At 47.6% G+C, this 14352-nt stretch overlaps 1 protein-coding gene across 7 annotated transcripts in view; it reads left to right on the plus strand.

The window, feature by feature from the left end:
* Positions 1–14352, plus strand: part of TSPOAP1 (TSPO associated protein 1) — a 41592-nt gene that overhangs the window by 10781 nt on the left and 16459 nt on the right. For all 7 annotated transcript variants that reach the window (XM_044002034.1, XM_044002035.1, XM_044002039.1 and 4 more), the window contains 11 exons: positions 1575–1658; positions 2103–2192; positions 2464–2586; positions 3545–3649; positions 4186–4236; positions 4880–4900; positions 6186–6387; positions 7153–7325; positions 9388–9500; positions 10051–10160; positions 13539–14348. In XM_044002034.1, coding sequence (XP_043857969.1) covers positions 1575–1658; positions 2103–2192; positions 2464–2586; positions 3545–3649; positions 4186–4236; positions 4880–4900; positions 6186–6387; positions 7153–7325; positions 9388–9500; positions 10051–10160; positions 13539–14348 — 1882 coding nt within the window. The remainder of the gene's footprint in view (positions 1–1574; positions 1659–2102; positions 2193–2463; positions 2587–3544; positions 3650–4185; positions 4237–4879; positions 4901–6185; positions 6388–7152; positions 7326–9387; positions 9501–10050; positions 10161–13538; positions 14349–14352) is intronic.

Here is a 14352-nt window from a genome sequence, read left to right on the forward strand (position 1 = left end):
GGAAGCAAAAATCACACATGAACTTGTCCACCCCCAACATGAGAAATAGCAACAAAGAGCAGAAAAGAAATAAACTCCATTAAACATTAAATCATCCTTCTCAAAACAAGAAACATCAGCTCGAGAGAGAAAACGGATTCTATTTCAGACTGCAGAAAATATAGATGTCAATGTCACCATTTACTGTAGTTGAGATCTAGACAAGAGTTCTTGGCAGAGACTGTCTCTTTCAGGTACAATCTACCTGTCCTGGACAATGTGTTACTTCCCTACGTGCTTATTAGCTGTATACAAGATCATCTATAGAGCACTTGGGTATCTTCAAGAAGAATTTACATTTAGTTTGGAAAAGGATGTGGGACAGGGTTGAACAACTATTCAAATAATAGCTCTACTGTGGATTTTATTTTGCCGAATTAAGAGATCTCTGAGATGTTGTTTTCTGGTCTTAGTTTCCTTCAAAATTGCTTTAATTGTAGGTGAAGCTTGGTTCTAAAATCATCAATTTGTGTATTGTGTCTTCATAGGAGCTAAAGGATAAGATAGTGATGCCTAGGGTTAATTAGGTGGAGGCCGCTCATTTCAAGATAGGAGGAACACCCTGAGTTCAAATCTGGCCTCAGATCCTTGACACTTACTAGCTGTGTGACCCTGGGCAAGTCACTTTACCCCAATTGCCTCACCAAAAAAAAAAAAAAAAAAGATAGGAGGAACAATTAGAGTTTTCAGCAAAGTCCAGTTGTTGCCTTCAGAGGCCAACTTTTCTACTGCTCTCATGGATTTCCCTCAGTAAAATAAAAATTTGGATTAGGTAGCCCCTGATAAACCTTTTTAAGACTTGATCTGTGGACCGATGATCCATCTGAGACAAGCCAATAGTCATATGGACCACTCAGAGTCACTACAATCGCTTTGATATGGCTCTTTCAGAGAAAGGCATCATGGGAGTATTGGATTGAAGGACAGTCTTAAAATCAGGAATGGCTGGCTTCAGCTCTTGCCTCTGACTCATGCTGACTCTGTGACTCTGGGAAAATTATTTAATGTCTTAGTGACTCAGGCAACTCTCTGTAAGAGGCAGAGCAGGTGTTGGTCTGAATTAGTAGATGGTATTAGTAGAGGGAATTCTTAGTGGGGGAAAAAAACTCACAGTTCTAAATAACAATCAAAAATCTTTCCTGAGCATACTAGTAAGTAATCTGCTAACAAGAGAGAAGTCTGAGCTCTCAGCCCACATCTCAAGTGGGGCACTTCTTTATATTTTCCCAACTCAGTGTAATAGGAGGTAGGACCAATCCCAGACTTACAACGGGTGGGTGCTACACCCTCATGGGGACACTAACCTGGACTTTGTCCTTACTATCTACAAGGATAGACCAAGGCAGAGAGTGGGTCAAGGTGGGATCAGGACCTCAATGTTTCAGAATGTTCAGCCAAAGCAGAGGTGGCCAGGGCTAGTGGCGAGCAGAGAGAAGTGGGTGATGTCTGAGACCTGCTCAAGGTGGGAGGTTTCTGGGTATTGTTGGTAGTAGAGCTCATCCTTCCAGATGGAAGCCCAATTCTGATTTCCACAGGAATTAGAACTTGGCAAGAAGCGGAAGAAATGGGAGACCCTTGAGCACGAAGTGAGGAAGAAACAGAGACGATGTGAGGAGTTGGTGAGCAGGACAACAAGGCAGGGCAGTGTGTCCTAGCCAGCACAGAGGGACAAGCATTTCCTATTGGGATCCAAAGAGTTGATCTCATCCATCCGCTTGCTTCTGGGTTAGGGACAGTCCTAATTTAGACCTTTGGATTTGGAATCAGAAGTCTGGGTTTGAGTCTTGCTTCTTATTTTGATTTTCTGGACTTTAGTTCCCTTCTTTCCAGGCCTTCCAGGGGAGTGGGTGTGGGGTGGGTGGTGGGTGGAGAAGAACTGACTGGGAACAGGGAGAGTTAAGGCAAGAAGGGACTCTGCTGGAGAGAGGGTAGGATCCAAAGAACTTATTAGTAAGAGTAGGCAGACTTGAGTATAAATGTGTTTGGGGTGGGGGGCTAGAAGACCCAGTAGGTGGGCATGGTTCTTTGGCCTGTGATCCCCAGAATGCCCTCACTCCTACTAGGAACTCCAGCTGCGGAAAGCACAGAGTGAGAATGCCCGGCTGGCGGAGGAGAACTCTAGGCTCAGTGGCAGAGCCTCAGGGAAGGAGGAGGTACAGCCCTACAAAGAGGGAGTTGGGGAGGCCTGAGCATCTTTCCCCTCCCTCTCTATTCCTCCCCCCATCCCAGCTAGGCTGTTGGACCCTGGGTGGAAAATGCAGCTGGGGTGTTGGAAAAGTTGGGTGGCCACAGAAGATATTACTTCTCTTCTGATCAGTCCAGGTGATAGAGAATCCCATGTAGACGATAGCTCCTGATCTCCCCCCCATCCCTGGATACCTAGCTCCCCTGAGGGCTCAAGTTCTTTCTATCTCCTCCTCCCAGGTAGAATCTGAGAATGCAGAACTGAGGGGCCAGCTCCAGGGGGTGACAGAAGAGAGGGACTCAGCCCTTCGGAAGAGCCAGGGACTCCAGAGCAAGCTGGAGAGCCTAGAGCAGTTGCTGAAGGTAAGCTGGGGAACATGATAGGGAGCAGAAGCACAGGGGATGAGGGTAGTAGGAAGGGGAGAGCTGGGGGATTGGAGGAAGGATGCTGGTGGACTATTTGTAGGGGGAAGAAAGCTTGGGATAGGGCTGAGGGGGATTGAGGACGGGCAGAGATGGCAGAGTAGGAGGAAGCAGTACCACACTTTTATTTGAACTGGTCAAAGGAGGATAGAATACACACACACACACACACACACACACACACACACACACACAATGATGTTTGGTGTATAATAGAGTTAACTCAAAGAAACAGAACAGAGACAGGAGAGGGGAACAATAAGAGGGGGACTTATTTAGAGGGTTTTAAAAAGAGATTTTTAAAGTAAAAAGAAAGACAGTAAGGAGCTATGAATGGATGAAGGGATGGAGCACAAACATGAAAGCAGATTATATCAAGAATAGAGCAGTGTTACAGAGCACATTCTTCTCTTGATATGCTCTTCTTTAGAGAAGAGAGCATATAAGAGAATAGGGTGGAGAGAAATAGCATGATAAATAAGTAGAACTGTGAATGTGAATGGGATGAACTAACCCATAAAATGGAAGAAGATGGCAGACTGGATTAGAAAGCAGAATCCAATGATGTGCTGTTAAGAAACATACCTGAGGGGCAGCTAGGTTGGGCAGTGGATAGAGCACCGGCCCTGGAGTCAGGAATACCTGAGTTCAAATCTGGCCTCAGACACTTAACACTTACTAGCTGTGTGACCCTGGGCAAGTCACTTAACCCCAATTGCCTCACTAAATTAAAAAGAAAGAAAGAAAGAAAGAAACATACCTGAAACAGATTCACACAGGTTTAAAATAAGGTGCTGGGGGAAAAAAATCTATTTTGTTTCAGTTAAACTAAAAAATAGAGCCTAGGACTAGGGGCCAGTGGGGATGAACCCAGTTATGGGGGCTCTGTGTGTTTCAGCATATGCGAGAGGTGGCCCAGAGGAGGCAGCAACTGGAGTTGGAGCATGAGCAGGCCCGGATAGGTTTGCAGGAGAAGCAGGAAGAGGTCCTGAGGCTGCAGCAGGTAGGTAGAGAGACTTTTGTGATGGAGACTGAAGCTAGGCTAAGTATCACCACCCAGGAAGGAGGGCATGAGGTAGAGTCTAGGTATCTGAATAAGAAAAGAGAGAGCTAGAATGGGGTGGGAGGGAAGGAAATAGTGTCAGACTGGGCCAAAGAACTTTGGTGTATTTTTCCCATCAAGGAAAGGGGAAAGGGCAATTTTCTCCCTCTGCACCAACCCTAGACTCCCAAGAAGAATCTTACCCTTGGGGATGGGGTTAATATAGGCAAAGTTGGGGTCCTAGACCTAAGGTGGTTATTGGATTCCAGGCCCTTCCATCTCCTAGAGAAGATATGTGGGTGATCCTGATTTCCTTTAGACTATCCCCCTTCTTTTTCCCCTCACCCTTCCCAACTCCCTCTCTTTTCTCCTATTCCCTCTCTCCACCACCTTGTGCCTCCTTTCCCTTAGGTTCCCCCCTCCATTCTTCCCCTCTCTTCCTTTTCCCTTGCTCTCTGTTTCCTAATACCTCTATAACCTGTGACTCCTGCCCACAGGCCCAGGCCCAGGCCAAGAGAGAACATGAAGGGGCTGTGCAGCTCTTGGAGGTAATGGGAGTCTCAGAGACCATTGCTGGGAGTGTAGGGTATGGGTAGGGAGGACTATGGGAACTTCCTGGTAGGATCCCAACCTCAGGCAGACCATCAACTCTAGGAAAGAATATTTCTGTCCCCTGGGGCTTGAGGCAGGGGACCAGAAGTAGAACTATACTGTCTGTTATATGTGGGGAGGGGGAGGGGGAGAAGGGTTACTCAGGCCCATGTGGGCAGTGGGGAGGCTGGAGGAGCCATAGGCATCTCAGGGCTGGAGATGGATGTGGGCTCCCACCTGCAGGAGGAGAGAGCTCCAACTGTGGCCTCACCCAGGCTGCCTCTTTCCTGTTGGTCCAAAGCTGCCTTGGGGGAGGGCTCACAGCTAGAAGCTGCCTCCCCTCGGGGCTAGGTTTCTTCTACCTCCCCTCACAGGTGCTCCCCTCACCTCTGGGCATCTCCTTTCCTTTCAGGAGCTGCTCTCTCAGCCCTGGGAGCTGCCCTGCCTGGAATTGCAGTCTGGCTGGTCCCTCTACCTTTTCCCTTCCCCTTCCCTTCCTTCCTCCTCCTCCCTTCTCTTCCTGCCCCATGGGGCTAATAAGCAAACATATGGTCCAGAGGGGTTCTAACCTCTCCTCTGCTCTTTCTTTTACTGCCGCAGTCTACCTTGGATTCCATGCAGGTATGCCCTTTTCTCTCCTGCTGGCTCCCACTTTACCCTGGAAGCCTGCCCTAACCACTCACTACAAACTGACTTTGAGCATGTTCTCTTCCATGCAGGGTTCAGAGAACAGGTCATCATAGTAGCCAGGGGTGCACTGGGATTACATAAATCATCATAGAATCTGTTGATCCCCTCTTCCCTATCTGGAGAAGAGTCCCACCGTATTCTCCCTCAGCCTTTGTCCTCACCACTTAAACCCCAGACATTCTGTTTCTTAAAGCTCTGGTGGTCAGAAAGTTTATCAACGATGTCTCACTCCTGGACTGGGAGGCAGAGCTTGGGAGGCATGTGCTATGCATTGGAAGGTGTGTTGGCCTGGGAGTCAGGAGACTGAGTTCTAAACCTAGTTCTCCATTTTCTCATAAAATGAGGAGTTTGAACTAAATGGTCTCTCTGATTCCTTCTAGTTCTATAGGTCTTGATTCTATGTTACAAGCTGTAGGCCAGTGGCTCTTCTAGGGAAAACTTAAGAGTAGAAGTTTGGTTTATTATTATCTTTATGAGTCATCTTGAAGGTGGAATTCCCGCCCCCCCCCAGGCCTCAATATCTTCCTCCCCCCCCAACCTTTCTGTGGTAGGGGATTTGGGTTAGTGACAGTAGGAAGGTGAGAAGAAATGGAGCTGAGAAAAATCCAGAACTGACACTGATCGGGATGAGGGAGAAACTGCGAAGAAGGTAGTGATCCCATTTTGCTTGGGAAAAGTCCTGGAATCAGCAATATAGGTTTGCTGGGTCTATGCAAACTGTACATAAACGTTTGTGCCAAGTACCATCACCTTTCCTAGGATAGAGACATGGGGATTGTGAGTAGAGGTGCCATGAGATCTTAAGATCAAAAGTCTAAACCAGGAAGGATCTTATAGGTCGTGAAGTCTAACTTCCTCATTTTACTGATGAGGACACTGAGGCCCAGAGAGGTTAGTTAAGTGCTCCAGGTCACAGAGGTAGGAAGCACCAGAGATAGGATTTGAAGCAAGGCTCTCTGACTCCAGGGCCAATTGCCTACCTCTGCATACCATTCTAAGAGAAGAACAAAGTCTAAAGTCCCCAAATTCTACCCCTAGCCCTCATTCCTTGCCATCGACCCCAATTTAGGGTCTAATAGAGCCTGAGAATAGGAAAGTAGTATTTAACCCTTTGAGGCATGGTGTGGTTTTTTGGGGGTGGTCCTAACTCTGGGGAGAGGAGAGAAGAAAAGGAAGGGGGGATTCCTCCTGGGGGCTCATGACCTGTGCTTCCCAGGCCCGGGTGAGGGAGCTGGAGGAGCAGTGCCGCAGCCAGACAGAACGCTTCAGTCTCTTGGCTCAGGAGCTTCAGGCCTTCCGAATGCACCCAGGCCCCTTGGATCTACTTAGCTCGACCCTGGGTACCAGCAGCACCGAACTGCCTCCTGTTCCTTGCTGCTGCTCCACTCCACAGCCCTGCAGGGGGCCCAGCCCCAAAGGTACAGGCCTGGAATCATGGTATGAACTACCCCATCTCCTATTTCTGGAAAGTTCGAGGCTGTGTGGCACAGCGGCTAGAGCGCTGGCCTCTAAGCCAAGAAGACCTGGGTTCAAATCCTGTCTCTAGACACATAATGGTTGTCTGACCCTGGGGGAGACTAGTGCTTTAGGCAACTCTGTGCGACTATCAATCGCTCCAGAGAAGGTGCCGACCTGCACTGGAAGAGGGATTTCCTCACTCGTGTTCCCTACACTGATGAAGCCACAGGTCCCGTCACTCTCCTTCAGAGTTAAAGTGCCTTCCTTACAACAGCCCTAGAAGGGATGAGGACCCCGTTGCACAGAGAAGCTATGGAGATTGTAGTGTGTGTGGGCTGGTAACTTGCCCAGAGTTACTACTGGGAGTTAAAGGGGAATTATTGGATGAACAGGCAGCATGGGAGAGCTGCAGCACTCCTTCCTCTCCCCCAATAAACATGGGAGGGAGAAAATGGATTGGGAGGGAAGAGTCTTCCCATGTGCAGCCTGGGATCTCTCATAGGTGCTCAGGCCACAGGGAAGCTGTGAATGCAGACTTCTTCACACACTGAAGGGAAAGTGTGGGGAGGGGAGGCTATCTTCTGCTCTCCAGGCTCATCTTGTGGCTCTTTAGGGGAGCTATGAAGTGGGAGCCACCTTCTTGGATGGGAGCCCCAGGGTGTGGAGCGACAGCAGCCTGCCAACTGCCTTCCTTCCCTTTCTCAAATCTCTTATCTCTCCTCCAGATGTGGACCTCCCGCCAGGCTCTCCCAGGCATGGTGCCTTGAAGGCTCCAGATGCGCTTTCTTTCGCTCACTCTGGGGCCCCACGAAGGGCTGCCAAGAAGACAGAATCTCTTTCTAACTCTTCCCGCTCTGAATCCATTCACAACAGCCCCAAGTCATGTCCTACGCCAGAGGTCAGTGTTCACCCCACTCCGACTTGGTGCTCCGGAGAGGGAGTGGAGCCTGGCTAGTTGAGCCTGGCATTCTAGCTATATTTCTGTGAAGAAGTGATCACACTTCTTCCGGGGTGGGGGGCGCTTTGTGGGATAGACTGTATTCTGTCCCTTGCTGCACGGTTGGAGGGCTGGAGAAAAGTCTGGCCAGGCAAGGGATAGGGAACGGAACTCTGTAGCTATCTCCTCGGGGTATAGGAGATGAGAGCTGAGCATAGCTCCCTGTCCTCAGAGGTTGGGTTGTAGCCCTGCCTTAGGTTGCTTCTTGCCCTGGTCCTTAGGGGACCCCCTTAGATCTCAGGGGACTAGACTGGATGGAGACACTTTGGCGCCAGGAACACTTGCAGAGAGACTATTAATAAGAGTAGCTATGGGTATAGGGGCATTTCCCTGCTTCTAGGACCAGAGTAGGTACAAAGCTAGGTCTGGGGTAGAGAGGAGACCTGAGCCTCTGGCCTCATAGTTCTGAGCTCTATACTTCCCTCCTGTGGGAGATTGTATATTCACACCATCTTCTGTTATCTTGTGAGATCATTTGAATCGCTGCTTCCTTTGTCACCCCAGTGTACAACCCCTTTCCCCTCAGGGCTTTTAGTAGAAGACAAAAGTTTCCCACGTACCATTCTGGTGCCAGGGTTAGGTACTGGGGGTAACACCCCATTGTATAATGGTGGAGATTGTGGAGTCATGGCTAGCCCAAATCCCTTCTTCCTTGGCTGGTCTTCCTGCTTTACCAAATCTGTCCAAGGTCCGCCCAGCCTTGTATTGTACAGGGCAGGAAATATTATAAAACTCCCACTGTATCTCTTGTCAGTCTCCATCCTCTCCCTTCTACCTTTTCCCCTTTGAGCCAGATTCTTTAAAATAGGGTTTTTGACCTAGGGACCCTGGACCTACCCCTTCCTCCATATACACACAAGGGGTCTGTGGATAGACTCGGGCAGGGTATCTGTGAACAAAGTTACATTTTTATTTTCATGGTTTCTTAACTTGGGGTCTGTGAACTTTTTTTAAACTATATTTTATAACTATTTCAATATGATTGATTTCCTTTGATATCCATGCTACCAGCTCAGTCTAGATCTGTATCCCCCCCACCTGTACTATTCCGCCAGCCAACTCATTGGGCTCCCTTCCTCAAATCTAATCCATCTTCCGCATGAGTGCCAAAGTGATAGTCCTAAAGCCATGAGTCTGAAATGTCCTTCCCCTGCTCAACAAACTACAATGACTTCATTTCCCCCTGTGGGATCTCATATAAAGTCCTCCATTTGATATTTAAAGTCCTTCATGACCTACATCCACCCTATATTTCCAGCTAAATATGACCCCCCCTTCCTGTGCTTTACAATTTAACCAAACTGCCTTTGCTATCCTTCCTACATGACATACCTTTGCACACCCATCCTTATTCTTCTCCCTCTATGCCTGGGTAAGGCACTCCCATCCACCTGCCCACCTGTCTGCCTCTTAGAATTCTGAGTTCCCCTCCCTCATAACTTAGCTGCACCATCGCCTTCTACATGAGTTTCTCCCTTTTTGCCTTTTCTCCTCCCTCCACTATGGTGCCTCCCCATCTCTCAAGTGCCTTCCTTTGTTTATATTTTGTGCCTGTAACACAAGGCGCTGAATAAATCCTTATCGATTGATTGGTTGGGGAAGGGCTCCCTCTGCCGGAAAGATGATGGAGCAGGTCAAAACTCAAGCTAAGTATTGTCTGGAGAGCAGGGCCCCAGGGGGCCCAGGATGATCATTCCTTTCCCTCTCCCCCAATTTGGAGAGGGCTGTGATTGACCCAGAGGGCTCCAGCTGTTGATATGGTGAAAAAACCCCATAGGGTCCATTTGAATCATACGATGTGCGTGTTTTAAAATGACTGAGACAAAAGGTTTTGTGTTGTCTGGAAAAAAAACAAAAAACTACTAGTTAGGCTTTGGCCTTGGGTTTATTCCCCTTCTCTGCCTTCACCGAACCCTATAAATCATCTGGTTTTTCTGTCTGTTTCTTCCTATCCTCACTCCAGGTGGATACAGCCAGTGAGGTGGAAGAGCTGGAGGCAGACAGTGTGTCCCTCCTTCCAGAGACTGAGAGTATCCTCAGAGGTGCCAAGCTCCAGGTCTTCCTAGCTCGGTACAGGTGAGCATCCTTCTTGCCACAAACCCTGCCTCACCTTACCTCCCTCCTACTTATCATCCCTTCCCACCAGCAAAGATGCCGAGAATGGGCGAGCAGGGGTGCCTCTGGAAATGGGGCAAGGTCAGGTTGGGCTGGAGGTTGGGTAGAGAGACCCTACCTTAGCTTTTCCTTTGTTGATCTCAAAGCACTTGATCCTCTGTGTGTGTGTGTGTGTGAGCGCGCCTTTGTCTTTTTTGTTTTTTGTTGTTTTTTTTTTGGGGGGGGCAGGGCAATTGGGGTTAAGTGACTTGCCCAGGGTCACACAGCTAGTAAGTGTCAAGCCTGAATTTGAACTCAGGTCCTCCTGAATCCAGGACTGGTGCTTTATCCACTGTGCCACCTAGCTGCCCCTGCCTTTGTCTTTTTATTAAGGGGAAAAACTTAGGATCCAGGAGGGAGTGGAGGGGCCAGGAATGGGGGAGGGGGAAGAAAAAAAGCTGGGGTGAGGCAGTAGTGCCCCCCTCCCTCTTTTCTTATTCAGTGACCCATCCTCTCTTACCACTACCACCAGCTACAATCCCTTTGAAGGTCCCAATGAGAACCCGGAGGCGGAGCTGCCGCTGACCGCAGGCGAGTATATTTATATCTATGGCAACATGGATGAAGATGGCTTTTTTGAAGGTAAGTAGAGTAGGAAGATATTTTCATCTCCTTGCCTTTAGATCCCCTGTTCAAGATTTTTTTGGCAAACCGATCCCTCTTTCTAGATCAATCATGTTCCCTCTAGGCGGCGCCATAGTGTACAGAGCGCTGAGCCTGAAGTCAGGAAGACCAGAGTTCAAATCACTTACAAGCTGTATGACAATGGGCAAGTCACTTAACCTCTGTCTACTTTAGTTTTTTTCAATTGTAAAATGGAAGTAATAATAGCATCTACCTCTCAGGGTTGTTTTGAAGATGAAATGAGATAATATTTGTAAAGTGTTTAGCCCAGTGTCTGGCACATAGTAGGTATTTAATAAATGATTGTTTCCTTCCTTTCCTTCCCTGCTTTCCTCCCTCCAAAAGACCTGAGGCTGTCCTATGCCTTTGCCATTCCTAAGCCCCATGTCCTTGTCTTTTTTTTGGAGGTCATTCAAAAGTTTAAGTTCTTAATTTGACCTTCTGACTCTACCCTACCTGAAATACTGGGGTCAAGGACAGTGGAGGGGGTACAATAAGGGAAGTGTTTGAGGATGAGTCTTCATTCAACAAACATATCTTAGTAATCACTTACTATGTGTAAAGCGCTATTCTACTTTCTCTGGGTGGGATATGAAAGCAAATAAGTTAGCTATAACTTCCCATTATACTTGCCATCACTTCCACGTTTTGATTTGCTGAGGTTGTGCCTTTAGAAACTGCTTATTTTGGGGCAGCTAGGAAACACAGTGAATAGAGGGCTGGCCCTGGAGTCAGCAGGACCTGAGTTTAAATCTGACCTCAGACACTTGTTGGCTGTGTGAACCTGGGCAAGTCACTTAACCCTGACTGCCTGCAAAAACAAACAAACAAAGAAACAAACAAAAAACCTGTTTATTGGTTCCTGTGGGTGGTGCCTCCAGTTTGGGTAGAAGCTTCTTGGTGAATGATTATCTCAGGCTATAGCTTTTTATGCCAGAATGGCTAGATTTTCCAGAGGAATTGCTAACTGCAAGGGTAGCTTGGAGCTCACCAACCAGTCAAGCCCCGAATATGGAGTCAGGAGAGCTGGGTTGGAATCTTGGCTCTTCCCTTTACTCCCAAGTCTGACTGTTATTGGATTACTCCTCTTGGTCTCAATTTCTTTATTCATAAAAATTGGATTAAATCAATCAACCAATCAACAAGTATGCATACTATGTGCCAGGCTGTAAGCATGCTAAGCTCTGGGGAGACAAAGGCAAGTTTTGTTTGATATCATGACCAAATCTGCCTCTGTAACTCCTGCCCGTTGCCCTGCTGACTGGTGCCCAGTGGGGCCAAACAGAACATCTCCAGTTCCTCTTTTACATGGCAGCCCTTCCAGTACTTGGAGATAGTTAGTATGTTACCAACCAGAGTTAACGTACCCAGTTCTTTTAACCAGTCCTCCTATGACAAGACATATGGTAGAACCTACCAGAATTTAAATTCCCTTAATATATAACCTTACAGAATCTAGGGTCACTTTCATGCCATGATGAGGCAGCTGGGTGGTGGTTCTGTGGATAGAGCCCTGGGCCTGGAGTCGGCAAGTTGTTGTTCCGTTGTTTTCAGTCTTGTCTGACTCTGTCACCCCATTTGGGGTTTTCTTGGCAAAGATGCTGGAGTGGTTTGCCATTTCCTTCTCTAGCTCATTTCACACATGAGGAAACCGAGACAAACTGAGGGTTAAGTGATTTACTCTGGGTAACACAGCTGGTAAGTGTCTGAGGATAGATTTGAACTCATGAAGAGGAGTTTTTCTGATTTCAGGCCTGGCACTCTATCCATAGTGCCATCTAGGTGCCCTAGAGTCAGTAAGACCTGGGTTTAGATTTTTTTAGCCGCTTACTAACTTTGTGACCCTGGGCAAGTAACTTATTCTTTGCCTACCTTAGTTTCTTCATCTATAAAATGGGGATGATAATAATCTCTTTCCCAGTGCTGTTTGAGCAGATCAAAGGGAGTAATATTTGTAAAGTGCTTTGCACATCTTAAAGTGCTGTATAAATGCTAACTATCATTATTATCAAACATGTGACTAGGACTTTTATGGAGGAATTAGAAGAATCAATTTAACTACTAACCAATTACAAATCACTAGCATTTTAATAACATTGAAAGAAAAGTAACACCTAGGTACAAATTGATACCACCTTCACTAAACTATTAACAACCAATGCTTAATCTAAGTCTGGTCCTATCACTAGGGATGAACGAAACAAATCATCTTGAATTTTTTCTTAGTGGAGTATCCATCTCAGTCTCCAACACTCCAGAATAGCTTGGTGTCAACATCTCTAGCCTTTAGTTTTCTCACTGCTAGCTAAGTCAGGATATCTAATAAATGTTCTGTAGTTTTGAGGGGAAAGGGTACTTCCAGATGTCTTAGCAGGTTGTGGTAGAGGTAGAAAGAACAATGGTCATGGAGTCAGACCTGGGTTTGAGTCCTGGACCTGACACATCAGCTATGAGACCTTATATAAGGAAGTTAAGCTTTCTGAGCCTTAGTTTCCTCATCTGTAATGATGACTGTGCAACCTTATCTCATGGCATTGTTGTGAGAACCAAATAAGATAATGTATGAAAGTGCTTTCTAATCCAATAAGCATTTTTTGAGTGCTTATTATGTTCATGGCACTGGGAATATGATCTCTGCTATCAAAAAGCTCTTTGTAAATAGAGAGGTTTTCTTTCTATGTATGTATGTATATATGTATATAAACACATATGTATACATACAAATCTCTGTACCTGTGTGTATTTACATGTGTGCAATATACATATTTTATTTTTTATTATCATTATGCTCTTTGTGGCAAAGAAAAGAGGAGGGGGAAAAATCTCATGACATAATATGATTCTGCAGATCTGAATAGAACCCTGTGATGATTTCTTTCCAATTAGGATTTTTTTTTCTCCTATTCTTGAACTTATCCTTAACTTTAACAGACAGTGATTGGCTTGTTGTTCAATTGTTTCAGTCCTGTCTGACTTTTTGTGACCCTGTTTGGAGTTTTCTTGGCAAAGATGCAGAGTGGTTTGTCGTTTCCATCTCCAGCTCATTTTACAGATGAGGGAACTGAGGTGAACTGGGTTTAGTGACTTGCTCAGGTCACACAGTTAGTGAATGTCTGAGGCTAGATTTGAACTCAGGAAGATGAGCCTTTCAGACTACAGGCCTGGCACTCTGTGCACTATGTCGCCACCTAGCTGCCCTGTGGTTGGATTAAGTTGCTTCAAATCAAATGCTTAAAAATCTCCACTCTTAAAACATTTAAACAGAAGTTTTCCGTGGGGCTAGACATTGGTTTCTCAGAGTCCCCTGCCTTTCTTCTCCCTTCCCGCTTTGCTCAGGGGAGCTCATGGATGGCCGCCGGGGCTTGGTCCCCTCCAACTTTGTGGAGCGAGTATCTGACGATGACCTCATGACCTCACTGCCCCCAGAGCTGATGGACCTGTCTCATAGCTCAGGCCCTGAGCTCAGCTTCCTGAGTGGTGGTGGGGCTGGGAGCAGCGGGGGTCAGAGCAGTGGAGGAGGCAGCCAGGCCCGGCATGAGGAGGAGAGGAATGAGCTCAGCCCCAGTCCCCTGCTGGACCCCCCTGCCGTGCCTTATCCCCGACACCTGGCTGTCCTAAAGCAATTGGCCCACAGCGTGGTGCTGACATGGGAAGCTCCTTTGGATGAGGCTGAGGTTCAGGGCTACCATGTCTGTGTGGACGGAAAGCTGCATCAGGCCCTGGGCCCCGGGCCTCCCCGAAAAGCTGTGCTGGAGCATCTGGGCTTACAGTCAGGGTCCTGCTGTGTGTCTGTTCAGGCCCTAACCAGCCAGGGCAGCTCAGACCCTCTTCGCTGCTGTGTTATGGTAGGGGCAGGGGCTGGGGTGGCCCCCAGCCAGCTGCGGGTCCGCCGGCTGACCGCCACATCTGCTGAAATCACCTGGGTGCCCAGCAATAGCAACCTTGCCCATGCTGTCTACCTCAATGGGGAGGAGTGCCCGCCTGCACGTCCAGGTACCTACTGGGGCACCTTCTGCCACCTGCGTCCTGGCACGCCCTACCAGGCCCGGGTGGAGGCCCGGCCCTTAACACTTGGGCCTTCGGAGCCAAGCTGGGAGAAACTACAAAATCGAGCGGCCGTTGTACATTTCACCACTTTGGCAGCAGGTAT

This window comes from Dromiciops gliroides, chromosome 4 (assembly GCF_019393635.1).
Source record: "Dromiciops gliroides isolate mDroGli1 chromosome 4, mDroGli1.pri, whole genome shotgun sequence".
NCBI lineage: Eukaryota > Metazoa > Chordata > Mammalia > Microbiotheria > Microbiotheriidae > Dromiciops > Dromiciops gliroides.